The 27,471-nt window shown below is 43.5% G+C and overlaps 1 protein-coding gene across 1 annotated transcript in view; it reads right to left on the bottom strand.

Annotated features, from left to right (window-relative positions):
• UBTD2 (ubiquitin domain containing 2) overlaps positions 1-27,471 on the bottom strand; it is a 61,418-nt gene that overhangs the window by 12,620 nt on the left and 21,327 nt on the right. Inside the window, exon 2 of the mRNA XM_066591286.1 lies at positions 14,490-14,726. Within this exon, the coding sequence (XP_066447383.1) occupies positions 14,490-14,726 (237 nt within the window). The remainder of the gene's footprint in view (positions 1-14,489; positions 14,727-27,471) is intronic.

The following is a 27,471-nucleotide window of genomic DNA, read 5'->3' on the forward strand; positions in this document are numbered from 1 at the left end:
TGCAAAGACAGCGCTAGGCTACTTTCACATTGCATTGGCACGTTTGGCTCCCTGAATGTGCCGGGGAGGCTCCTGACATGCACCGTAAATTGATTCAAAGATCCCAATTCCCTTGACAGAGGCCACTGTGGAATCTGGTCATGCAGCTATTGTCTCAATTGCAGATTTTTTTATTTTACTGCTTACTGCACTACTCCATGCAGAGGTATCCAGTAAAAAAAAAAAAAAGTATCCTGGTTGATATAGGTTTTTATACACTGGCAGCCTATAGAGCATGGCACAGATTTCCATTGCAGTCAATGAAAGACTTTTAGGACATGGATTTGAAGTGGAATCGGCATGGATATCACTTCAAATTTGTGGCAAAATTGGCTGTGTGAACCAGACTTGAAGCAGTGGCTGCATGCTAACCTTTGGTACAATGGACAGCTGCAGTCCTAAACAAAACAGATAAAAGATAGTTGCACCGCTTCTCTGACTACTTGATGCACACTGTCTATTAGTATGTATCGGTAGTCTAATATACTACATGCTGCTCTGATTGGCCAGGGCTGCTCATGTGGGCAGCGGTGGCCAAATCAGAGCAGAATGTGGTATATTAGACTAATGACTGACAGTGTGCATCAGGTATTCAGAGACGCTGTGTGACCTTCTTTGTCCAGGACTGGAGGGTCGCTTTAAGACCTCATGCACACTGGATTGTGCAGATCTATAATACGAGGCCCACACTCTGCTCTAGGTCCATACTATACAGCTTCATCCCTTCATGTGGAGACATATTGAAGTTTTTTTTTTTTTTTTTTTTTAACTCACACATTCATACAAAATATTCTAAAACGCTCCACATTGTATGCCTATGTGTCTGGAATACGGACCCACTATGATCGTTTGCCAGGATACAAGATCCCTACATACAGCATGTGCTACTCTGTGGAAATGTTCAATATTGTTCGGGATTTGGCTACCGATCACAAACAAATTGACATATTCGTCTCACTTAATGTACTTCGAGTTGGAGAACTTTTTGTATACACCATTTGTTTCATCCACAAGTCAATCTCCTCCCACGGGCTCCTGGCAGGTTCCCCTCCTATTTCTATCCCACAACTGTGAAGTGAACTCTTAAAAATAAACTTGACCTATTCTGTCAGTGTAATTATCATCCACTTTCCTTTCGCCTGCAAACCTTTAGAATGACTTCCAGACTCATGGATCCAAACGTTCAATTCATTCTTACATGGCTGATAAAGGCTTCGTGCTGTCAAAGTCCTTCTGGAGCGCCGCCCTGGTTTATCATGACACTGACGGAGAACAAAATGAATACAAAGATTTTGTCCTCTTATCAAACATTCTCAGATATGCTGTCCCAGCTGTCCTTCACTAGGGTAACAGGCAAAGGATCAAGCTGCAATCGCAGTCATCCTCCGCATAAATTAATTTTCATGCGCTTTTAACGGTAGATATTTTTTCACGATTTGGCAGCCATGTACTTATGTAATGATAGTGAAAGAGTTTGTTCATCCTGGCAACCAACTGTCTGCTCTTGCTCCAACTATTTGTGCCTACAGCTCTAATGTATACATATACGTCTCTATGGTTAAAGGCTACAAACCAACCCCTAGTAGTCTGATCCTGCAGTCATAGGGCATATTCATCATTGCATTCTGAGCATACTCGGAGCATGGAAGACAGACAAGGAATGGGAAGAGGCAGAATACAGCTGATAGGAGACACTGCCCAGTACTACAGTCCGGGTTTCTATGTTTGCCACGCTCTGAGCACCCTTAGAATGCAATGATGAACATGCCCATATTCTCTTCAGTCTGTGCTCCCTGCTGTAATTTATGGTAACTTCTAGTCGGTAACTTAGCAAGAAGTAGTAGAAAGAAGAGAGCAGGACTGCAGTAAGTCTCTAACCAGAGAAACATAGGACTGCATAGGAGCTGTAGATACAGTTCCTTTTAATTAAAACATATCAAAACATTCTGTATCTACCAAATTTGTTACTAATTAAAAGGGTTGTTTATTTGTAAACTATTGATGGCCTACCCACAGGTTGGGCCATAAATAGTAAATTGGCAGGGGTCTGTCACCCAGGACTCGCTTTGATGAGCTGTTTGCACTCATGCAAGGAGCTGGTTTCTGCAGGAAGTGGACAGCTCCGTTCTCTCTGCAATGGCCTGGCATGGTATTACAGGTCATTCAATAACTGGCCACTGCAGTGGAAACGGAGGGTCTGTTTCCTGCAGAAATCAACTCCACGCACCAGACCAGAGCATAGTTGATCAGTGGTGCTCCTGGCTGACGAAGTCATTGATGTACCATGGATAGCGAATAGGCAAATCGGTAGTTTACAACTGGACAACCCTTTTAAAAGAGATTGTGAAACATTCTCTTTTTATAAAATCAGTTTTAATTTTGTGATTGCAGGTTTATATATTCTGACTTTGGGCTCAGTCATCTAGCCAGTGTTAAAGCTAAAGCGACCCTCTGGTCCTGGACAAACAAAGATGGCTGCACCACTTCTCTAATTACCTGATGCACACTGCAGTGGTACACATCGATAGTCTAACACACTACATGCTGCTCTGACTAGCCAGGGCTGCTCACTGATCAATCAAAGCAATGTGTAGGGTCTTCTACTAAGGATTAGTGTGCATCAGTTAGTCCGAGAACTAGCACGGCCATCTTTGTTTGTCCATGATCAAAGGGTTGCTTTAATAGCATTTAGAGATGCTATACAGCAGTCTTATGGGCCACACACAATGAACACATGTCCATGAGCTGTCCAACTGGCATAGACAGTGGGCATGGCATGTCGTACTCTGATAAATCATCTTTTCAGAAACTCCCATATTTTTAATTTTAAATTATGGCCTAATTTTTAAATAGATCCAAAGTTTACAATGTACATTATGGTATATATGAGGGGGGAAGGGGGGGGGGGGGGGAGGGGCGTATTAGGAGACGGATTAATTTTCGATCCTCAGGTTAGCCATCAATAGCAAGTCTGTGGTGGTGGTGGTGGTGGTGGTGGTGGTGGGGGGGTCCAACTTCTAGCAAACCCACCGATCAGCCTTCTGAAAGGGCCGTGATGCTCCATTGATCATCACATCCACTTAATAGCTTACCACCAAGCACAGCATTGTACACTTGATAGCAGCTCTGCCTGGTCAATCCCACTAATCTGATAAAAGGGTTTTCAGGACTTTTACACTAAATGGTCTATCTAAGTTTGGTTGTAGTGGTCACATGATGCTGCAACGGGACATCACATGGTCCAGGAAATGGGAGCCATGGAGGATTGGGTAAGATAGGATTCTTTTTGTATGTTTATTTAATACAGTGTGGGGAACATTTACATTTTTCTTGCCAGACTATCCTTTAAAAGGCTCTACCTGACTTTATTTTTGCGTCCTATTGTTTGAATCGATCTATCCCTTAGACAAACATTGTGCTGTTGCTTTTCCAAAGTCAATCTGTAAATAAAGGTGGACAAATTTTCAAAATTTGCATTAAAGAGGTCATCAATAGAGATGAGCGAGCATACTCGATAAGGCAAGCTACTCGAGCGAGTAGTGCCTTAGCCGAGTATCCTCCCGCTCGTCTCTAAAGATTCGGCTGCTGGCGCGGGTGACAGGTGAGGTGCGGCGGTGAGCAAGGGGGACCGGGGGTGGGGAGACGGAGAGAAAGATCTCCCCACCGTTCCTCCCCGCTCTCTCCCGCTGCTCCCCACCGACACCCGAATCTTTAGAGACGAGCGGGCAGGTACTCGAATAAGGCACTACTCGCTCGAGTAGTTTGCCTTATCGCGTATGCTCGCTCAGCTCTAGTCATCAAGGATTACATATGTATAAATTGAAAAAGTGTCCACCTTTACCTGCAGATTGACTTTGGAGAAACTGGCACTGATAGGGGAGCTCCTGTATTCTTGGAAAAGAAGAAGATATACAAAAAGTTTGCTAAACTTCACACAATTAAAATATGTAGACATTATCGAAAGGGGCAATATTTTCCAACTGAGGAGGCAATGTATACCTCATCAAGATGAACAACCCATCAGTTAGTTAGGAACGCATCAACATTAACGTGACTATTCACTCAATACTTGTGACCGCACATTGGAAATTTCCAGCTTTGCAAATCTGTCCCGGAGATGTGGCTTCTGGCCTCCTGCTGACAACTGTACAACACTATTCATATGATGAAGAACTAATATTCTACAGGCCGTTCACAGTATCTCTGCCTGGCAAACTGTGAACAGCCAAATAAATCAACATAATGACCCGCTAGGAGGACACTGGCTATATTCAAGGTAATCTAAGTATGTGGTATGTGTCGGAGGTCGGCTAGACTGGCGACTACTGAAAAGAGATGTACTGTTTTGCACTTTAGGATGGAGACCTGGACTTGTGTGACATATGAAGTATCACTCTTGCCTAATATTACAGTTTAGATTCAATGTTGGCAGAAAGCTAGATCTTTAACTCCTTCCCACTGCAGCCCTTTCTGTTTGTCATTTTCAATTTTTCTTCCCCACTTTCAAAAAAATAAAAACACATTTAATTTTTCCAGCAACATAAGGGCTTGATTTATGGGGAGACGAGTTGTATTTTTCAGTGATACTATTTAATGTATTGAAAAATTTGTAAAAAAAAGTCTATGTGGGACAAAATGATAAAAACAAAAAAACAAAAAAAAACAAACAAAACTGCGACTTTTTTGTTTGGGGGTGTGAGGGGTAGGGTTTAAAGCATTTATGGTACAGTAAAAAGGACTGTCCAATTGCAGCAATACCAAATTTATATACGGTAGTTCTTTAATTGTAGTGCAAGCTAAGAAAAAAAAAAGCCCAAGAAACTTTAGAGTATGTTCACACGTTGACAATTTGCTGCAGAATTCATAGTTTCAAATTAAATTAAATTAAATTAAATTAAATTAGTGAAATCTGCTGCAGATCTGCACCAAAATTCGCAATAAGGCCGGCTGCACACGGCCGTGACGGGCTCCGCCGCAAAATTCCGCAGCGGAGCCCGTCACTGCGCCCCCCAGGAGACCCCGAACTTACCTGCGGATCCAGCGTCCTCGCTCCCGCAAGACGCTTTCCCGCCCACCTCCGCCGCGTCAGCTACAGCGGAAGATAGCGTGAACGGACGGCTTCCATTGACTGCAATGGAAGCCGTCCGCGCGTACACCCGCGTCAAATAGAGCATGCCGCGGGTGAGGACGCGAGATTTCACGGTGCGGAATTCCACAGTGGAATTCCGCACCGTGAGCATTGAGCTATTAGGTTCAATAGAACCTAATAGCTGCGGGCAACGCAGCAGATTTCCGCCGCGAATTAAACGGCGGAAATCCGTTCGTGGGAAGGAGGCCTTAGGCTGGATTCACACAAGCGTATGCGCTTTTACGTTCGCCCACCAGTAACGTAAAAACGCGTGAATGAGCGCACAAATCTAACATTTGTCTGTCCATTCAGACAACACGGGCCCGGCGCACGTACGCCGAGCCCGCAATGCCGTTGCGCGGGGGAAGACAGTTTAGCTCTGCTAAGCTGTTCTCCCCCTTCCCTCCCCCTCGTCGGCTCTCTACAAGGGGAGTTGGTGGAATGGGGTGGGAGCTAGTGTGCTAAGCGCCTGTCCTCTCTCCACCCTTGTTGCAGCCAGCAATGGGAGGGGGCAGGATGGGGCGGAGCTTAGCCCACCCTCTTCCAGTGCAAACAGCCAGAAAGGGGCAGAGGAGCAGGGAAGGTGGTGGGAGTTTAGCAGTCACGCTGCCAAACTCCCTCCCACTTCCCTTCTCCGGCAGCGGTCATAGGCTCCCATAGGAGTCTATGCAGCTGGCGGCAGCGTAAAACTGCCTTCTTGGCCGGCTGGCCGCCTTTACGCTGCGGAAATATGCCCATGTGCACTGATGCATTGTAAGCCAATGCATGCATAGGAGCAGTGTATATCGCCGGGCGTGAAAACCCGCCTAAGATTACGCTCGTGTGAATCCAGCCTAAATCTGCCATGGGAAAACATACCCTTAAGAAAAAAAAAAAAGGGTTTCGTCGCCATCTTTCAGTTTTTATTGAGCCCTATTAGGGGTACTTACAACATTTTGATCTTTTTAATCCCATTTTTTGGATCCAAGTCTCCAGAAAAAAAATATTTGAAATTCTGGCATTGCATAAATTTTTTTCTGACGGCATTTACCGTGCAGAATTAATAATATGATATTTAAATACAGACACAACCATACCATTTTTTAATTTTTACATTTTTTTTTTTTTTTTTAATGTGATGAATGGGGAAAGGTTTTTTTTTTTTAAAAAAAAGCAAAACATTTCATTTATAATAATTAACAAAAACGATTACTTTTTTTTAAAGTAACTGAATTTGGTCATTTGATTGCTCATACAGTACAATGCTGTATTTTGATCTGCAATCTATGACAGGAGATCATTTATGGCAGCCACGACACCCAGACAGCTCTCTGTGATCTCATTAGACCTCCAACCCCCCATCGTTACTGTATTAACAGGAGGTGTCTGAAAGTAGAAAAAAAATGATAGAGAAAAAGTGGGTATTTTGCCAATAGACTGGCACTTAATGCAGCACATGCTGGGGAGCGGCTGACCTGAACTGTACCCACCGGCGCATTCTTCATCAACATGCTACTACTGTGTTTGCCACCTGGGCTATTCATATACGCAGCCCATAAGACTTGTAGGCTCAATGACTGGCTCTCCATAATCACAAATCCATTGTTTAGAAGGCAATTTATTTGGGTCCTATTTGTCAAAACCGAAGCAGCTGTAACTTGCTCTAACGAGAGAGATCCACGAACACTGCCAATTTTAGTGGGAAATAAAAATTTGCTGGAGATCACATTTATCACACTTGTTACTCTTGCAATTGACAAACCATCTTCTCCCAAACTGTCAACTTCCTGTCACATTCAATATGTAGCAACAGAATAGGATTTTTCACCGTAATTTATAATCTAGCCATTCAGTCCAGTGCAGGGATGCGGTCAGGTCGGCGCCTCACTCCATTCTTCAATATAAAGCCTCCTTCACACGGGCGACAAATCGCATGTATGAGAAGCCCATGATTTCCTAAGGGTTCCTTCACACATGAGATGTTTTGTAGCATGCTACAAAACGACACACAAACCTCACAGGTCCGGGGATATGCCCGCGACACGCGAGGTTTTGTAGCCCATGTTTCTCTATGGAGCCTTCCTCTCTGTTGCATCGCACGAAAACGCGGTTTGCATGCAATGCGATGCAACTTTGACAGTTGCAGATGCTACAAAGTCTCGTGATTTTGTGGAGTTACATGCAACTTTGTAGCGCTACAAAATCGCAGTATTGCTGCGAGAAAAATCACAGCGATATCGTACGGTGCAGCGATGCGGTGTCGCCTGTGTGATGGAGGCCTAAAGGTGTAAATGGTTAACTATTACAGTAAGTATATATAATATATATATATATATTATATATATATCCCTCACACACATCCTGTTTATAGGCTTAGTAGCGTAATAGAACACAGCGATGTTCAGCACCTCTTCTACATGACAGTGCTATTGACTTCTAGTATTTTGCATACTATCAAATTCCCTTTGCATAATTTAACTCTTTCCTAACAGAAGAAAAACAAAAAAAAAATTTTGAGTGTCAGTAGCAATTTGTCTAGGAAGTGTAGTTCATCAGATATAAAGCCTGTCTAAAGCCCAGTGCATAAGGGCGTATTTGCATTGCGGAATCGTGAGCAGGCGACCGCCTCCGGATACTGCAGCAAATACTGCCCAAAGGCATGCTATGGGAAGAAAAAAAAAGTTAATCGCTTTTCCGTTTCCACGAGCGGAAAGAAATTGCGATTTTCTGCTCGCGGAGTGAAATTCCACGCAGACGGCTTCCATTGCAGTCAATGGAAGCGGTCCAATCCGTGGCCCTTCCGCAATGACATTACAGAAGGGTCACGGATTCGACGTCCTTGCCTAGCGCCGGGGCAGCATTTTCTGTACTGCGCATGTGCGCCGGGGCACTAGCCAGAACATTTGCAATACAGAAGAGAATACTGCGGACAGGTACACAGGGGTCACCGGCCGGGCACAGGGTCGTAATTCCACTGCGGAATCCCACATGCAGGATCCGACCAGCCCGTGTGCAGTTGCCTAAAGCAGGCTCTTGAAGCAAATCCTAAAAGGCCCTAGGCCTCATGTCCACGGGGAAAATAAGAATTAAAATCCGCAGCGGATTTTAACTCTTCTCCCGCGCGCGGATCCGCACCCCATAGGGATGCATTGACCACCCGCGGGGTAGATAAATACTCGCGGATGGTCAATAAAAGTGATTTTAAAAAAAAAATGGAGCATGAAAAAAATCTGGACCATGCTCCATTTTCATGCGGGTCTCCCGCGGGGACGGCTCCCGCGGGCTTCTATTGAAGCCTATGGAAGCCGTCCGGATCCGCGGGAGACAAAATTCGGAATTTACTCACACGCTCCGTTTCTTCTCTTCGCGGCGGCGCCATCTTCTCTCCGTCGCGGCCGGATCTTTTTTCTTCGGGACGGCGCATGCGCGGAGCACGTCACCGACGTCATCATGCACATCCGCCGAGCCGAAGAAAGAAGATCCGGCCGCGACGAGAGAAGATGACGCCGCAGCGAAGAGAAGAAACGGAGCGGATGGGAGGTGAGTTTATTTTCATTTATTCTTATTTTCAGCGCTCATGTCCGCGGGGCAGGAGGGACCCGCTACGGATTCTACATGTAGAATCCGTAGCGGGCCTGATTTTCCCCGTGGACATGAGGCCTAAAACATCAAGGGTTTAAAGGCTATAGACACCTTTGGGGTGCAATTTGCACTTAAATACATGCATTTTGGGCTAACCATCATTTTTGCAATAGGTTTTAATTAAAATCTTGCATAACTTGTCTTCTGCAGCTTCTACATATCATAGTATATGGAAACTGCAGTCTAATTCTAATAGGTGATCTGTCAGGGAGGCTGGACCGACGGGTCAATTTTCAGCCCCCATCTCTCCTCACTTGCAGCTTTTTATCTGCTACCTTGTGATCATGACAAAGAAACTTTGTTGTAGTCCTAGATTAGCTGATAAAAGGGTGCAGATGACGAGACAGCGGGGGAGGGGGGGGGGGGAAGAATAATGGTCCTTTTACACATCAATTGGGAAAACGACTGCATGAGCGCTCGCTGACGTCACCGCTAAGGTTATTGGCACCGGATCGTCAGCTTCTTGCCCAGTGTTTCACCTTCTATGGGAAGCACTGATCAGGGAGCCTTTACACGGAACGACAAGCCCACAATCCAGCGATGGTTTTCAAGCTGCCTGAAAAGTCAGCTTAGAAACCCGAGAACGAATAGTGAGCGATTTTTGTGCATTTACACTGCACCGTCATCACTCAAATTCATTCGTTTTGAGCAATAATTGTCCCGTGTAAGTGGCCATAAGCTATCAATCCAACTTCCTTGATGGATCTCCTATTGAGGCTTAGACTGCAGTGTTTCTACACTGCGATATGTAGAAGCTGCAGAAGGAAAATCATGCAGCATTTTTTAATTAAACCCCAATGCAAAAACGATTGTCAGCTCCAAATACATGAATTTAAGTGGAAAAAAAAAAAAAACGCCAAAAATGTTTCAATAGCCTCTACAGGTGTTGTACCTGCTTTCTTCTAGAAACAGGGCAACACCTGTCCATGGGTTTTGTCTGGTACTGCAGCTGGAGTGAATAGGACAATGCTGCAGTACTCAGTCCAGCCACTGACAAACGTATGGCGATCTGAATGGGAACCTGACCACAAGCAAATGTCAGCACTGAAAAGGTTGCAGCGTTCTCCGGTGCCGTGGCTCCTCAAAATAGTTGATCATTATGGGAGCCGAGAGTCAGACCTCTAGTTACCACCATGGACTGGTGGCTTTATCGGGCTATACAGAGCAATGGATGGACATTTAAAATCTGAGCAGACAGGAGTGAGAAACCCCTGGATACACCCTGTATCATCATGAATATTAGTGCTAACACCAAGGTTATTAGACACATGATGGGTTGTGCAAGAACATAAAGCACTGGGACATGGAGTAGCTGCACCCCCAGGAACCGGACACCACGAATCTGCACTGCACCACTTTACCAGACTTGTTCAAGCAGAAGAAAAAATGCCAACACGTGGGCAGCGGTGACAGAGCAATAAGCGTGGCTTCACACAAACCTAAGAGAAAATGCTGAAGGTTTTTTTTGCCACAGCCAGACGTTAGCTGGAGGTAAATAGAAGTTATGAAACGCAGTATATACTTTGGAGGAAAAAAAATGGCATGGCCCTAAAAAAAAATAAAAAAAAATGCTCCAACCCTGAGAAGCCAATTACAGCATGCTCTCTGTTTGGATTATTTTTCAGGAGTTACACAATAAACTTGTCTATAGGAAAAAAGCCTGGAGAAAAAAAGGGTGTGTGTATAGAGAAAAACAAACAAAATAACGCCAAGTTTATGGTGTCTTTAATAGGCCATAGGAAAATGCAACAAAAACTTGTGAGTGAAAGAAGCCTTGAAGGGAACCCGTCACCTCTTTTTAGCCCTATGAGCTAAGCTTGTGTGCCGAGAGCAGGCGACCCGCTGAGTCTCAGGAGGTGTCCTACTTCCCTCCTGCGCCACAACTGAAAGCCCAATGCATGAGGGGCGCACTAAGTAGTTCACCCGTTCTAATTTTATAATGGACTTAATGCACTGCAATGGCGGCTTCCAGCACTGACACGGGGGGAACACCAAGTATAGGGGAGGGGTCCAGTCTAAAACTTACATCCCCATTACACCCATTTTCAGCCCATAGGCTTAACTTATAGAGTGAAAATGTCCCTTTGGTAAATACGTCTATTCCCCATTAAACAGCAATTGTGGGTCTTAAAATTCAATGTATGAATAAATAGTTACCATTGCCATGATGACAGGTTGTTTCCCTACACTCTGTACTATAGTGGCACTTAACCCATATACCACAGATCCACGAGGTATGCAGCAGGCACCCTGGTGATGTCGGCCAGTCATGATATCATTGTGGGTTTACCACAATTCCCCAAAAACTACAGGAAACTCACGACAACACCATGACTGGTGGATGCTATAAGCTTTGACCTCCTTCACACGGGCGATCAGGATTTTGCCGTGAGAAAATCGCGGTAAAAATCGCGTCTTTGTTCCTACGACTTTTTGAGAGTCAGCAATGCTTTTTCCCGGAAAACGATCTTGCATTGCTGCCGCCTGTGATTTTCTCAAGTCCTAAAATTGCGCAAAAGTCAATAGCAGTTTCGAATATTAAAAAGGCATTGCACGGAAGTCGCAAGTTCGTGTATTGCGATGCAATAAAAAGGAGGCTACATAGGGAAACATGGGAGATCAAAATAAAATAAAATCGCAGTAAGAAAGGACATGCCGCGATTTTTTTCCCCACTCCACATCGCATGAGTGAAAACATCGCAAATGGGAATGAAACCATTGAAAATCATTTGCTTCATAATTCAGCATTGTCACTCGCTCTCGCATCGCTCAAAAAATGTACAATTTTCTGGCAAGTATGAAGGCGCCCTTAGAGATCCATATTGGAACGCACAGAAAGGACTACTCTGAGGACGACTCCTGCTCTGTAATTATACTTGGATGTAGGGCATGTACAGGAAACCTGTCACCCCCGTACAGCACCATAAACCAAGTTATGGTGCTGTTAAGGGAGCCGGGGGATATATTTTTTTATACTGCCCTGCTGAAAATTGTGCGTGCGATGGCACTGCAACTCTTCTCAGATTGCTGTGCGGCACGCTGTCTCATGACCTTGTATGGGAGAGAATTGCCATGTGGCACATAGTCTTTGGCAGGTGACGGCGCAGGAACCATGGAGCAGGTTGGTATGTAAAATACATCACCCGCCTCCCTGTCACCTTCCCTAACAGCACTATAAGTTAGTTCATGCTGCTGTAGGGGGGCGACACGTTCCCTTTAAACAGCGGCATTCCTACCATAGACATGTAATGTTTGATTAGTTGGAGTTTGATCTCTAGGACCTCCACCAGGTGAGAACAGGGATTAATTGCCTCTCGCTTTCGTCATGTCAGTCCCAAGTACTTTCCCTGTATAGAAGCGTCCACGGTCAGACAATGTGCAGCAGCCGACTGTGGAGGGTCCTTTGACCAACTCTGTGGCTAGGTTTGCATAGTCAAATGACGGAATTTCTGTTGCAGGTAAACAGGTGAACATGTTCATGTTACACATCCCCATTAGCAGGATCGGTGACTTGATATATACACCTCTTTATATTATACTATGTTGCTTGCATCTGTTTTCTACTCTTCCCGTTTTTCCTACTAACAATCCACATACATGATAATCGATAATGGCTCAGTAAAAGCTTCTGTTAATTCTGAAATTAGTGGGATTTCACTGCAATCAATCTTAATTCACTGCCTACAATTCAAAACTGGGGCAAAGTAATACTGTACAACATGCATTACTAGTATTATTAGTTTGAACTGCAGGGGTGCACAACCTGCAGCCTGGGGGTGGGCATATGTGGATGAAGATACCATTCTGTACAGCCCCCAAACATCTCCCTCACCTCCGGGAGAAGATGAGTGGCAGACAGCTCAGACGCAGGAATAAGCGAGTATTAATGGTGTACTGTGTAGTCATCTCTGTATCCCCCATGTACCGCCTTTCCCTGAAAATAAGACCCTGTCTTATATTAATTTTGGCACCAAAAGAGGCCTTAGGTCTTATTTCCGGAGAACGTCTTATTATACTTACCTAGCAGACTTGGTCCAGAATTCTCCCGTTGCTCTCCGGAGCTCCGACACGCTTCTTGCAGTCCTCAACCGCCCACAGAAGATCACTTCCTGGTTACAAGATTCATAAATCCCACCTCCAGGAAGCTATGGTTCTGATTGGGCTGGGCAGCGCTCGAGAACCAATCATTGCAGGCTTGATAAACCAATGCAATGGCTGTGATTAGTTCATCGAACCAATCACAGCAATTGCTTTGTAGAAGCTGGATTTATGAATTGGCTGAGCCACGGCACTGATTGGCTGAGCAGCGGTCAAAGAACCAAATCACAGCCATCGCTTCCTGGAGGTGGGACTTATGAATCCTGTAACCAGGAAGTGATCTGTGGTGGCCAAGGACTGCAAGAAGTGCGTCAGAGTTCTGTAGAGCAGTGGGAGAGACCTAGACCAAGCCTGCTAGGTAATGTTTTTTTTTCTATGTAATGCAGTTGGGGCTTATGTTCGAGGCCTCCTCGAAAATCCCCCCAAATTATGGTAGGGCTTATTTTCAGGGAAAAGGGACATCAGGAAAATAAGGTCCTGCGACCCATTGGACACTCCAGAAAGGAGTATACAAGTTAGCGCTAGCTGTCTATAAACATAGCCTTCTGAAATGCAGCTAATGGGAGTTGTGACATGCTAGACTGTTACCACAATATCCCCCCCAAGTGACTTGGAGCTCCATTTGGAATGAATCTTCAAAGCATGTTTATTCTGAAACGCAGCAGTGTTTCAGAGTAAGACAAAACATGAGCACACTCTCCATACCCATCCCAGGTTCATGCTACACTTGCTTAAGGATGCCTGTCCACGGGCATGATTGCAATACTCCGCTCGTGGCAGGCAATTCATAGCATGCTGCGAATTGCCCCGATTCTCCTCGGCCAGCCTATCAGATAGGGCTGCCCGGCGGAGATCTGCCACGGGACTTCGCATTGCCCGTGGACAGAGAGCCTAAGACAGCATAAACTTGGTTGACAGCTTCCCTTTAACAAAACACCAGTATTTACACAAAGACTTACCATTGATAAATCCCTACTACAGATTCACCTTTCTGCGCCCTTTATCTTTAAAAGCCAAGTGATAAACTACCTTTAAAACAGCAGATCTGCAAATTGCCCAAGAAGTGTTAACCTAAAGGATATGCCAAATAAACAACCCCCTTCCCTGTTTGGTGTTTAGCCATTAACTTCTGCTGACCAAGTATGAAGACAAGTCTGTCAGTCACCGGCTCACAGTACAGGGTGCTTTCATCACTTAGCATCCCAGAGATACCAATATTTAATGTGCACTTCTTTCCAAGGGGCCAAGAAAATATTGTATAGTAGCTGATTAGTGAAGCAATTCACTAATTGGTTCAATGATCTCTCAAACGCCGCTTAAAACTACAGCTTTTCAGTATTGAGTTTGGTACTTCTTGAAATAATTGTGAGTTAAACAAAAACTTTCCCGGAACAAAAATAAATTAAAAAAAAGGGAAACAGATTATCACGGAAAAGATAAAAAAACTAAAACAAAACAAAACCGGATTTGATCAGGCAACAAAACCCAAGTTACTAATGTTAACAACTTTAACCATTTTACTATATAAAAGAGACACACAAAAAAGTGTGCCAACGTGTTTGCCAGCTGCTTACAGTTTTGCCTTTAGGTAAACCCAACCTACCATGCGGTAACGTTATACTTGCACCATCAATGATTGCTTGGGCCAGTTCATGATCATTACTCTCAAAAGCGTGTGCCGCTGCTTTCAGAGCATCCCAAATTTCTTTCCGTCCTTCAAAAGCCGGTGCAGTGTCCCAAAATTCATCTCGTTTGCTTCGCAACTGTCCGTCTGTCATAGGGTAATCACTTTTCCATTTGGGTTTATCCTTTTTCAAAGGTTGATTACGTCCTAAGGCCACTAAATATAAAAGATGCAAACAGTAAATATACATTTACCCACATGCAAAAAAAAGCATCAAAACCATTTATAGAGCCCCGTAAAAGGTACTTTTTAGCAATTTTACCCATGTGGTCGTTTTATGGACCCGTTTTTTTTTCCTGGCCTGCCAAAACTATTTTTGTTGTGTTTTTCTTTTTCGTCACATACAGGACTATATTTTACTACTTTTTTCCCCCAGTTTTGACTTGTACAAACAGCAAAAAAAAAAAAAAACCCTTACATTTCTAGTTCTTTTAGGTTAAAATTACTACATTTCTGTTAAATTACAGGAATGTGTTCGCCATTTTGTTTTGAACGTTTTAATATAGCATTCATATAATCTTGGATTACAGGGCGGATACGGCAGCAGTTTATGCCAGCATTGGGTCGTTTTCTTTTCCTATATATTTTTATTTTATTCTGCAAATTATTTTTAACTTATTTTTGTAATTATTTTCTCCACAGCTATGTCCCCCATGACATCATTTAAGACCTCTGGGGGACATTCACACTTTTTTTTTCCTTTTTCACTATAAATGTAGCATCCATTGCAGCCCCAGTTACAGGGGAAACATCCCTCTATTGTGACTGTAGTCACTGCCAGAGCTAGTCAGGGGGTCTGGTCTGCTAAGACCCTACAGCTCTAACTTGCGATCACATGATTGCCAAGTCCGATTCAGGAAATGGGCAGTGCTGCTTCCTAGTGCTCATTGAGGCCATGTAACCTGTAAAAGAGAAGGCAGAAATGGTTAAAAAACCATGTCTCCTCTTCTCCAAGTCCTTAGCTATGTTTGACAGCTGAGAATCTGACCTGCGCTCCTGCTGGATTACAGAGCTTTAATCCACATATTTACTGTTGGGTGGGATTATTGAAGCCCACGACCAAGTGCCGTATATTTACGGTGCTCAGTCTCTAATGGGTTAAAGAAAAAAGTAAAATTATAAAATGTGCTGTAGGTTCTGCATACCAGATGAACAGTCTCAAGGCTTACAGGGATCTCGAACTATACAATTATGGTCTCTCACTTTCAGACTCACCTTAGTGCCATCCAACAATGCCAGGCACAGTGCTCTACTGAATGTGCCACTCTTCCTGCCTTCAACCAGGACTGCCATTGTGGCCTTCTGATCATGTCAGACAACACACTATCAGCTTGCCATGTTGTCATGCCATATGGGAGTGGCAAGTACTGTAGCTGGAATGAATGGATTAGATGAACACGAAGACGTCCAACAGACCAAAAAGGGACTCCATTACTGCTTTTTGCTAGCTGCCAATGGGGCACAATTATAAGATGTATGGCACAAAAAAAAACCCAGAAGTGCCGATATTGAATGCAATCACACTGATGCATACTACATATTGTGCATGCAATTATAAAGGTTATATAGAAAAATGTGTTTATGGGGAACAGCATAAATCCCCCCTCCCCTGGCATGTTAGAAAAGCATGCCCACTATTATTCTATTTCATTTCAGAGAAGAATGGGTCAAGTGTGGGCACCGTAAACTATAAAGCACAGCTAGATATGCTGAAAGCAGCAGCTCTCATAATTGCTAGCTACAATAAAGTCTGAAGGATGGCAGGGTAAAGATGTTTCAGAGGAAAGAACTCTTGCTAACCAAGCCTTATGCAAAGTTGTCATGCTGGCACTGATGAAAGAGATCCAGCTGGGCACCAGCCACACGGAGGCATCACCAGTTTTATTTAGTTTCTGCATCTGTGCTTAGGCCAATTGTTTTAATCACTGAGAAAAATGAAAAAGTGTCCTTCGCCGCTATAGATCAATGTGGCACAATGATGAGACTATATGCCCAATGACATGGAAAAGAAAGAAGTTTACTAAATTCAAGTACCATTTGAACAAGGCTATGGCACGCATTCATCATTTGCCAGCATTAGCGGATATGTGCACCTCTGCAAGATTTCTTCCAATAACCACATCTAAGAAATGGAGCAACTTTTCTGTGTATACAGCTCCTATGCATATCCATGCCTGCAGGCTACAGATAAACTTTTTATGTAGTCTGCATTTATCGGTTGCTTTCTACAGTCTACGGGTTAACAAAAGGCAGGGACCACATGGAAGAGTCCGACAACTGCGGGATCAGACGCTGCACAGATCTGTTTGTAGTCTTGCGGGCAAGAAGCACAGACCGTTACAGAGGCTCTGCAAACAGTAGATCTATTGTGGAAGTACAGAATGACTGTCGTAGCATGCTGGGAGCTGTAGTTCCATTATAGTTGGAGCACCAAAGGTTAGAGACTAGTGGACCAGTTTACAGCAAGGACAATCCTCCTTAGACACAGTTTGTGACCCTCATCATTGAAAAACATGAGAACTATGTACGGTGCATAAGGGCTCAGGGAGTCACCAAAATGTATGATCTTCTACAATTAAGGGCTCGTTCACACGGTCATCCATGAAACGCAAGTATTTCTACTCCCAAATACAAAGTGAAAGCATAGCCTCTAACGGACCCATAGGCTATAGTGGGTTAAATGAGGAAATCTGACTGCATTTAGCAAGGCATACGTTTGTGAGATCGGAACGTGTAGCCTACTACGCTTTTTTGTTCCACAAGGGAAAAAAAAAAAAAATCTATATATGTCTTGCTCCCACTCTGCATACATATACTTTCTTCGTTTTTTTTAACATTCCAGTCAACAGAAAACATGTGGGAACATATAGCCGTACGTTTCCATGTGCTTAGCGTATGAGTTTTTATCGAAGAAAAAAAAAAAAGAAGAAGTGCGGAACTACAAAACTTTAAGGAAAAAAATTAATTAATTAAAAAAATCTTACAGTGAAAAGCGTATTCCTTTTTATATCCACGTTTATAACGGATTACAGTTTAGATCGTGTATGGGATTTTAAAAAAAGCGTAAACATCTGCTTAAAATGCATGCGTGTTTTGACACTTTGGTTCACATAACTTTCTTGCATACGTAAGCAAGAAACATATGCAGAAGCGCCCTAAAAAAATAACCTTTTGGGATTTGTGAGGACATGCAAATACCATCCATTTTGAGGCTGCCTGTCCACGGGCGTAGCGATATCCCGCAGCAGATCGCCGCCGTGGGAGCCGCCACCCGGAAGCAGGGGAGAGCTGATGGTTCTCCGCACTGAGCCTATCTGAGAGATAGTCTCACAGCGGGGAAAAAAAAAAAAAAAAAAAAAAAAAATCGCTGCATGCTGCAGTTTGCCCCATCGCTAGGATTCTCCACTCGTGGACAGGGGGGGCTGTGCTTTCCGCATTATCACCACAGGGGACACAATGAAAATTTGCCCGTGGACAGGCAGCCTAAGAAAGTAATTGAACATTTAGTAATTCATTGAAGCCCCCCCTATCCTTTGAACTCAATAAGATGAATGCATTGATCAAACCTCTTTCTACATAATATCCAACCTTGTTTGTTTTTATTCCTTTAAGACATTGCACAGCCGAATGCACACGGCCGGGTCGGATCCCGCAGCGGAATCAAACCTGGTGCCTGACCGATGACCCGTGAGTATCTGTCCGGATTCTTGTTATCTGTGCCGTGGATGTGCTGGCACACATGTGCAGAACTAACAATGCTGCGCTGTTGCTAGGCGATGACGCGGATCCCGCGACCTTTCCGCAACGATGATTAAGGAAGGGCTGTGGGTTGGATGGCTTCCATTGACTTCAATGGAAGCCGCCTGTACGGAGTCTGCACAGAATTGCAGCATGCTGAGATTTCTCCTCCACAAGCGGGAAAAAAATAAATAAACAAATAGCAAATCGATTTCCGCCCGTGTAGATGAAATTGCATTTTGCAATAGCATGCTATGGGCGGTATTTGATACGGATTACACAATGCAAATCCGCCCGTGTGCAGCCGGCCTAAAACACAATTTGATTTACAAAGTAAAAAGCCATTTGCTATTGATAAGAAGTTTGCTACATAAGTAAAACTAAGTTAAAAAAACAACTAATAGAAGATTTCTGAAGTCTCGTTACATAGGAGTTCTCTGGACATAAATCTAGTGTGCCGTTTGACCCATAATGTGAGTTTGCAAGATGCCTAGCTTCACTTAGAAAAGAAGCCAAGAGTCACAGTACGTGTCTAATACTCCACCAGAGAAGGTCACACGTACTTTAAATATTTTATTAGCCAGAGCTCCCCTGCTGAGATGCATAGCACAGTCCTGACAGTAAATGCAGCAACATGAAAGCCTAACAGATCATCTCCACATTCTATAAAATTCATTTTTCTTCTAAGGCAGGTTTTGTGATCTAGGAATAAAAATACAAGTTTTATTAGTTCCTTCCCTGCAGACAATTTTGTAAACGTACAGAACAGACTTTCAGACCCTTTTTTCCCTCAACTGCTCCAAATTCCTTCAATTGCTAACTGCATAACCTAAAAGGATTGTCTGGTTGTAAATTATTGATGGCCTATCTTCAGGGTAAGTCATCAATAGTAAATTGGCAGGGATCTGCTGTCTGTGACCCCCTGAAGATCAGCTGTTTGCCAGGCCAGCATACTTGTGCTTTGACCTGATTTCTGAAGGAAGTAGACAGCTCCATTCCCTGTGAAGTGGCCAAGCTTGGTATTGCAGGCAAGGTTGCCATACATTTCAATTGAAACAGACAAATACCAACCTGGCCACAACAGTAAGCTCTCTGATTTCTACAGAAATCAGCTCAATGCACAAGGGCACCAACCCAGCAAGCAACGCAAGAACCCCCCACCAGTCTACTATTGAGGACTTATCCTGAGGGTACACCGTCAATAGTTTAAAGCGGTTGTCTGAGTTGTACCATCACAGGACCACTCCTCCTTCGTGCACTAAGATAACACAGCGATATACTCACCTCTCCCCACTCCCGTTGTGTCCCATGACGCTGCTCGGTCCCCAGCTTTACAGCCAACAAACTTTAATAAATACAAGTGACACATACGGAAATAGCACAAGCAACATTTAAAGTGTACCAATCGTTTCAGAATAAATTGTCACCTTGTACATGAGAAAACACTTTTTTGCATATTATATGACTTGTATATGTAGTTTTTCTTCACTTTTCCCATCTGCAGGCTCTCTTTCTAATTGTTAGTTTTCTCTGAGCCGCTATGATGTCTCCCATACATATCACACCGAGAAGAGGAGATTGTGCACCCTCAGAAGCAGCAGTACGGAGGACATTATACAGCGGTACTGAACAGTGTGAATGAAGCAAGAGCGAAGACTTACTAGAGCCTTCAGCATTTGTGTCTCTCTGCATCTGCTTCTAACCTTTATAAACTTCTATGAGCAGCATGTAACCTGGTCTCTCAGCGTGAAGAACCCTCTGGGAGACAGATTCTAGCAGTTTTTCAGAGTGAATGATCAGTTCAGGAGACGAGGAATGGGGTGAGGAAGAAGTGGCATGTATAAAGAGAAACAGGCATATTTCAAAAAAAAATTTGTATTCGCTTCTACAAGTTATGAAAAGTTGGCTGAAATGACAGTGCCTACAGTTTCATAGATTTTCATTTTAATGGAGACATTAAAACAGAGAAGAAAGAATCTATGAAAAATAATATCCTATTGGCATAAAAGACATTCTTTGATTTCCTATCTTATAAATAATAATGGGTAATTAAAGAAGTTAGGGTAGTGTTGTATCTTGTCCCCACCACAAGTATGGGTGGAGACCTAGTGATGAGATGCATCCGCCCAGTGTATGCCCACAAGCTGATTGGCTGGCTGCAGCAAGGTCCTAGCAGAGTGGGGACTAAGGTTTGGCTGGGATTGAGGGTAACAGTTAGGGTTAGTTCAGTGTTAGGTTTACATTATTAGCTGTAAATGTGAGAGTGGGACGGCATTAACATGGAAGCATTTACAGCTAATAATGTAAGTCTAACACTGAAAGAAAACCTAACCTTCCATCCAAGGCATTGAGAGAGCGGCCCGTGCTTCAGCGGCGCAGGAGGAGGACAGGAGCAGCTCAGGATGACAACCGGACCAGTTATGCCTTTTAGCAGCACAGGAGGAGAACGAAAGTACAGATTACTAGGCCGATGCCACTGTGGCCACGGAGACCAACAGTGTAGGAGCCGTGAGCGGACAACGGAGACCGGGGTGAGTGGCAGGACACGGGACGCGAAAAGTGACAGGAGCTGTGAGCGGAGACTGGAGGACTGCAGGACAAAGGACAGTGACGTCATCACTGACAGGAGCCGCGACGAGCAGGAGGATCGGGGGCGCCATGGAAAGCTCACAAGTCACAGCGGCGGAGGGGTGAGTGAGGAGTAGGCTGCGCAGCTGCATGGAAACCCATCTGCTAAAGTGAGAACATCCTGCAGCGCATGTAAACCCATCAGCTACATTGAGAACCTCCTGCAGCCAATCAGGAACTGGGGGCATCACCTGGCTGTCAAGCAGCCTAACCCTTGACTCCACGATCACTTCCGGTGGAGACAAGATACAACAGTACCAGAAGTTAGATGCCTTAGAAATCAAATAAGAGAATGAGAAGAAAAAAAAAAAGTAAAAAAAGGCTATAAAGAAATAAGATCCACAAGACATCTGAGAGGAATCTAGTCGGGTATTGCTTGCTCATTTCCACAGTTTTCTGTGATATACTGTACATTCTAGAGAGGGCACAATGTAGAATATAAAACAGGTGGGTGGATAAAAAGCAGTCACGCTATTGAGTAAAACATAAGACATCAGAATTCAATATTTAGAGAAGTAGGACAAATTTGCAAAATCAAACAGCAAAAGCTACACAGCCAGCTTTCTGTAGAACTACCATACCTAAATCTAGGACTCCACTTTCTAGGAATCTGACCACAGCCCACGAGGTACCTGCGAACACTGCGATCTGCACTTCGCTTTGTGGTCCATCGTAGATGGTTTATCATTGTAGAATGAAGTTCTGTAACTTTTGATATAAGCTTTCAATTCCTCACCACATTCAAGGTCTTTGTAGCAAAAGCAAAGTATTCAGTCTAAGCAGTCTGCACCCAAACTTCCAGCACAAAGTCTCTGTTACGTTTGGACCATACGAATCAATGATTAGATGCATCCCAAATAATAAGGCTCATTTCACACTGGCGTTTATGCTTCGTTCAGGCTTTCAATAGTCAATGGGGTCCTTCCGGCGTGGAGACGGAGCTATTCATCCTCAGGGATTTCCCTTTCCCGCTCCCCCAAATAGAGCAGGAAAGCAGAATCCCCAACGTAGGTGTGAAACCACCCTGACCCAGTTATCTAGCCAACAAAATTTGGCCCTTGTCAAAGTCATTCAAATCTTTACACTTGCTATTTTTTACTGTTTCTAACACATCAATTTCAAGAACTGACTGTTTTCTGCTGCCTAATATATTCTACTCCTTGACAGCAGCCATTGTCATGATTTATCAATGTGTCGCCTCTAGTGGTTGTACTGTTGTGGCTGATCGGCTTGTGAATTCATCTTCTCATTAAATGGAAATTCCAATAAACAAAACTTGATGCCTGTTGTGCTACACAGTAAAAGCCCTCAATATTGAGTAATTAAATCCTTTCAGCAGCCTTGCACATGATTAGGACTTATTTACACAAATGATTTGAAATGTCCCGAGTTTGAAACTGACAGAACTTGGGCCCATTAAAGTCAATATGTGTGATATTTTTCCACAATGTAATGGTCCATGAAAAAAAAAAAGGATAGGGGAAAAAAAAAAAAAAAAGAGGAATGGGTGCTATTCTTTTTTTCATGCACCCATTGAAATCAAGGTTGATGTGAAATGCACATAACACTCCCAATCAAATCCGTTTTTCACGGACCAAAAATCAAACTTGCCTGTGTGAATAAGGCCAAACTCATCACCTATGGGCAAAAAAGGGATGTTTGTAGCTCGCTACCAAAGGTTATGACCTGCAGTTCAAGTTGGTGGCCGAGCGTGCTTACTTCCAGCTTGGAAGGGTATAACTGGGAAGTATTAGGAGAGGGTTAAAATTGAGAAAACACTATAAAAATGTACAAGTGGGGGGCTTGTTGCTCTTCAACCGCCAGAGGAGAAAAGATGAGCAGAAACCAGACGGACCCCAACAGTCAATGGGGTCTATCGAGCCCTTCCTGGTTCCCTCATAAGATGGACCCGTTTGGCCACACGATTCCCCCCGGCCCATCTGAACAGCACACTTGACTATCACTGATCAAACTGACAGCAAACAAGTTTTTTGCCCTTTTTCTTAAGGTTGTCAATGAAGAATGAATGCAACTGGAAAGCCTTCAGTTTGTATCCATTATGTGTTCTTGTAAAAGCAGGACTTTCTTCTGCGTGCTACAAAATAGAAACAAAACCAAAGCAATTAAAAAAAAAAAAAGAAAAGAAAAAACTTATCCATTAGAGATGCCAAATGGAAGCAAATGTGTTATATGAATCCATTAAAAAACAGAAGCCTTAGTTTCCGTTCGTTTCAGTTTGGCATCCACTTTTTCGGTAATACAGATGAGTCTTCCAAGACAGACACCCGAACACACAAGTGAACAGAGCCTATCCTTCCAGTACATTACGCTAATATTTACGGAATTGTTGAAATATACAGTTAAAGAAATTTTTTCCCAGTCACAAAACTATGCGATTCTGAGAAGTCAACGTTTTCAGCATCTCACGAAAACTGAAAAAAGGAAGAAGTAGTAATAATGGATACTCACAAGTCATCTGTCAAATAATGAACATTCCCCCAATGCAAAACGTGGTATGCTTGCAGTTTTGTATCTCCACTAACTTATGGGTCAGCAAGAAATAAATACGATATTTTGGCAAAGGGAATGGAAGTTCTGACAGATTGTTGTCCTCCAAGACTTTTGCACACTTGGCCATGAGAGCATGCATGTGAAAGAAGGACCAGAATAGCTGGCAGTCAGCCGAACCCTCTTTCAGTGGCCAGCTATTTCTCAACTAGAGATGAGCGAGCATACTCGCTAAGGACAATTGCTCTATCAAGCATTGTCCTTAGCGAGTACCTGCCCGCTCGGAAGAAAAGGTTCAGCTGCCGGCGGGGGTGACAGGTGAGTTGTGGGAATGAGCAGGGAGGCGAGAGGGAGAGAGATAGCCCCTCCGTTCCTCCTCGCTCTCCCCAGCTGCTCCCCGCCTGCCGCCGAATCTTTTCTTCCGAGCGAGCAGGTACTCGCTAAGGACTATGCTCACTCGAGTAATTGCCCTTAGCGAGTATGCTCGCTCATCCTTACTCTCAACCCTACCATCTATACATGCATGCAATGTGTATGTCTGATGTGTATGGGCAGCATTACTGCTAAGCATCTTAAAGAAGTGAAATCCGTTATTTTTGCAGGACTTCTATATATTCTGGAATCTTGATTGCAAGTTTCCCATCATAACTTTTATGCAAGTTTGTGGAAACATTAACAAAACAAGCATATTGTCCCAGTGAGATTATACCCATTCTGTATTGGCAAGCCACGGCAATTAAAAAGCAGCGCTGCTCAGTTCCCAAGTTTTACGGACACACCCGAACATCGTAACAAAGCTGAAATAAAAATGTATTTCTTTTCAGCCTTGTGAGACCAATTTAAAATTGTTCTTGATACATCAACAGAATGGGAGGCTGAGCGCTTGGCAGAGTAAATGTTTCTAAACTAATCATTCCCATTTGGAGTGTAAATATGACTTGGTGATTTCTAACAGTTACATTAGTAAATGAGAATCAATCCCGGCTTTTATATCCCACGTTTCCCAAAAAAACAGCTGCAGGAAATTAATCTTTCACAATCAATTTTAGACCGATGTTTGAAAGACATTAACAAGTAAAATAAAGCGTTAACGTGTAAAGATGCATTGAGAGGATGTGGATCATGCACATGTTGTATACACAAGGTTAATGAATACATCATGCGGTACAGATGCTGCAATACCTATGGACTGCTCTAAGGTGCAACTCCAACCGAACAGCAGACACACAATCGCCTGTGAGCCGTCTGATCTGCCGGGTCAGTGTACATGCGTGTCCTATTCTCATCTGTGATATGGACCAGAATAGGACGTGCAACAGTTTGTTTCACATAGATTATTGATCCGCGCGAGAAAACCTCATCCGTGTAATTAGCCTTATAAGCTATAGTAAGTCCATGTTCTGTCAATGACCTACATGGACAGCACACAGACATAAGCTACAGCTTTCTGCATAACTGAATCCACCATCTACGAACACAGAGGGGGAAATTAGTATAATTCATCCCGGAGCACCATACACCCCTTCATGTGTTTGGAGCATCTCGGCACCTCCGTGAGGCTACACACAAATGTACACCAGACCCAATCTGGGAGTACATCTCTGGCATGATTTACGTCAGCTTCTGCCATTTATTATACATAAATCTGTAGGCCCGAGAGTTATGTCCTCTCCTGACAAGCCTTACCCCCCCCCTTTTTTTTTAACTAAAGTGGCAAAGCTGGAGCACAAATTCTCAAATTTGTGTGCGAATCCCCACTTGCACAAAAATGTGAGACTAATAAGTAAAGAAAGTAGCTACCAGAAAGTAGCATAATTAACTTTTTTTTTTTTATAGTCCCAGGAGGATAGCCAACAGCCAATGCCTGCTGTGCGTGGAGCAGGCTCATCTCTCAAGCATATGCTATGGACGTTTATATACATCCTAACTGCATGCGTCGTTTGCAGTTAGGATGTAATTAGCCGTATGGATGACGGCAAGGGGTTATGGCTATTTTTTTTCTTCCTTTGGAAATATTCATCATAAGTTTTTTCTGATGTAATCAATCCTCCGATTGATAGGCATACCGTAGAATAAGTCACCTGCTGCTTCCCAAAAAATACATTTTATATATAGTTAGTTTTGTACATGAAAGCACAGCAGATGTCATTCACCTAAACAGCAAGAAGAAAAATAGAGCATACTTACCTGGCCTATAATAAAAGCACCTTCATGTCAGCCACCAGGCACATTATGTCCTGTGAGTACATTCAGCGTATTCACCGGGAGCTTCCCTTGTACTCGTACATACACCAAACATTCACGCAACCAGGTATGTTCGTTAAAAAAAAACAAAAAACTAATTATAGTATAAAGAAGCTCCTGAAAACACCTGAGGGGCGATTTATGAACGGAGCACTCACTGAAATAAATTTTCCTCTATGGAAAAGCGAATTCTAAAGACTAAGGCCTCATGTCCACTTGAAAAATACAATCCGCGCAGAATCTGCCGCGGATTTGCTTTAAACAGTATTTTTTTTGCATGCAGATATCCGCACACATTGCTATCAATGTGATAGAAATGTTGCCAATCCGCGGCAGAATGGGGCATGCCGCGTTTTTTCTCCCGCATGTGAAAAACGCAATTCTTTTAAAATGCCATCCACGGGTGCAAAAATCAATTTAATGGACCGCGGATGGCCAATGATTCCCTATGGGCAAAATCCGCTGCGGAATCCGCAATTCCATTTAGCTAGTGGACATGAGGCCTCAGTGTTGGAAGCAGTGAGGTTAGGGTGGGGAGAAGATGTATAAATTCTATGTTTACAGGGTTTTTTTTAATATTTAAAAAGGGATTCTGTCATGAGGTCCATACTGCCAAAACCATAGCCAGCACGATTCCTGGACAGGTAGAGCGCTCTCCCCTTTTGTGTAATAGGGAGAGAGCTGTCACTCTGCGAGATCCGGGCAGGGAGAGGCCAGTGTGACCCACCTCCGTGGCATGGAGCGCCGTTTCAAGTTAAACTTCAAAGCATGCGCATGTGTTCGTGCTGGCCGTGGTTCAGGCAACATGAATCTGATGACAGAACCCCTTTTGTTTTATTACTCAAAATGTTGATAATCTGCAACAAAACTAATATGCAGTTAAAAACAGCTAAATCAGTATTACATGAGTGTCATAGATGGGGTCCTCAGCTCGGGACCCAACTCTATGGGTCAGAGCAAAAAGCTAACAGGCAGCAACTCGCACTCAGATAGATTTCTATTAAAAGGCCCACCGTGTAATTCTACAGAAACGATCAGGTTGCGGTGACTACTTCCGGCAAAAATCAGCAGTTTATCACAACAGCCAGAACCACAGTGATCAGCTGATCATCAAGGCTGATCCCACATAAAGGGGTGCCTGTGATATATATATATATAAATATATATATATATATATATATATATATTTAAAAAAAAAAAAAAAACAAAAAAAAAAAACCACAAAACACTTTAACATAAAAACTGCATAACGAAATCCCCCGAATTTAGTTTGCTTTTCTGCAATATTCTTCAGCGACAACCTTGACCCTTTCCAATCCACTGTCTGAATTCTGAAGACATTATGATTTAAGGCTGTACAGCTCCGATGTTCGAAGACATCCATCGGGGTTCTCTTACTGTATATTGCCAGCCTCTCTGCTGTCGGAGCCTATCCAACGTTTCACCTCATGCAGTACTGGCTTTGGCCAGCATATAGCGCCGTTGTATAACAAGAGTAAGCCCCCCGGGAAAACCAGAGTACAAAATGAATTGGAAAGGGTTAATGCCCAGTGGACAGTGAGGAACGCCCAGACATCTAAAATGACAAGCAGCCTATGGAATAAGAAACGGGGAACTTTATCACTACTCTTCCTTAGCTCATAGGGACCAAAGACCGTTGTATTACGTGCATGGTACGGTTCTTTTATGCGTTTCCAGTAGTCCGATCACCTTAATGTTTCTAGATTAAAGCGCTGTCATTTTTGATCCCGACTTCTGAAGTTAAAAACTACACAGAAATGAA

The sequence above is a fragment of the Eleutherodactylus coqui genome, chromosome 2, assembly GCF_035609145.1.
Source record: "Eleutherodactylus coqui strain aEleCoq1 chromosome 2, aEleCoq1.hap1, whole genome shotgun sequence".
NCBI lineage: Eukaryota > Metazoa > Chordata > Amphibia > Anura > Eleutherodactylidae > Eleutherodactylus > Eleutherodactylus coqui.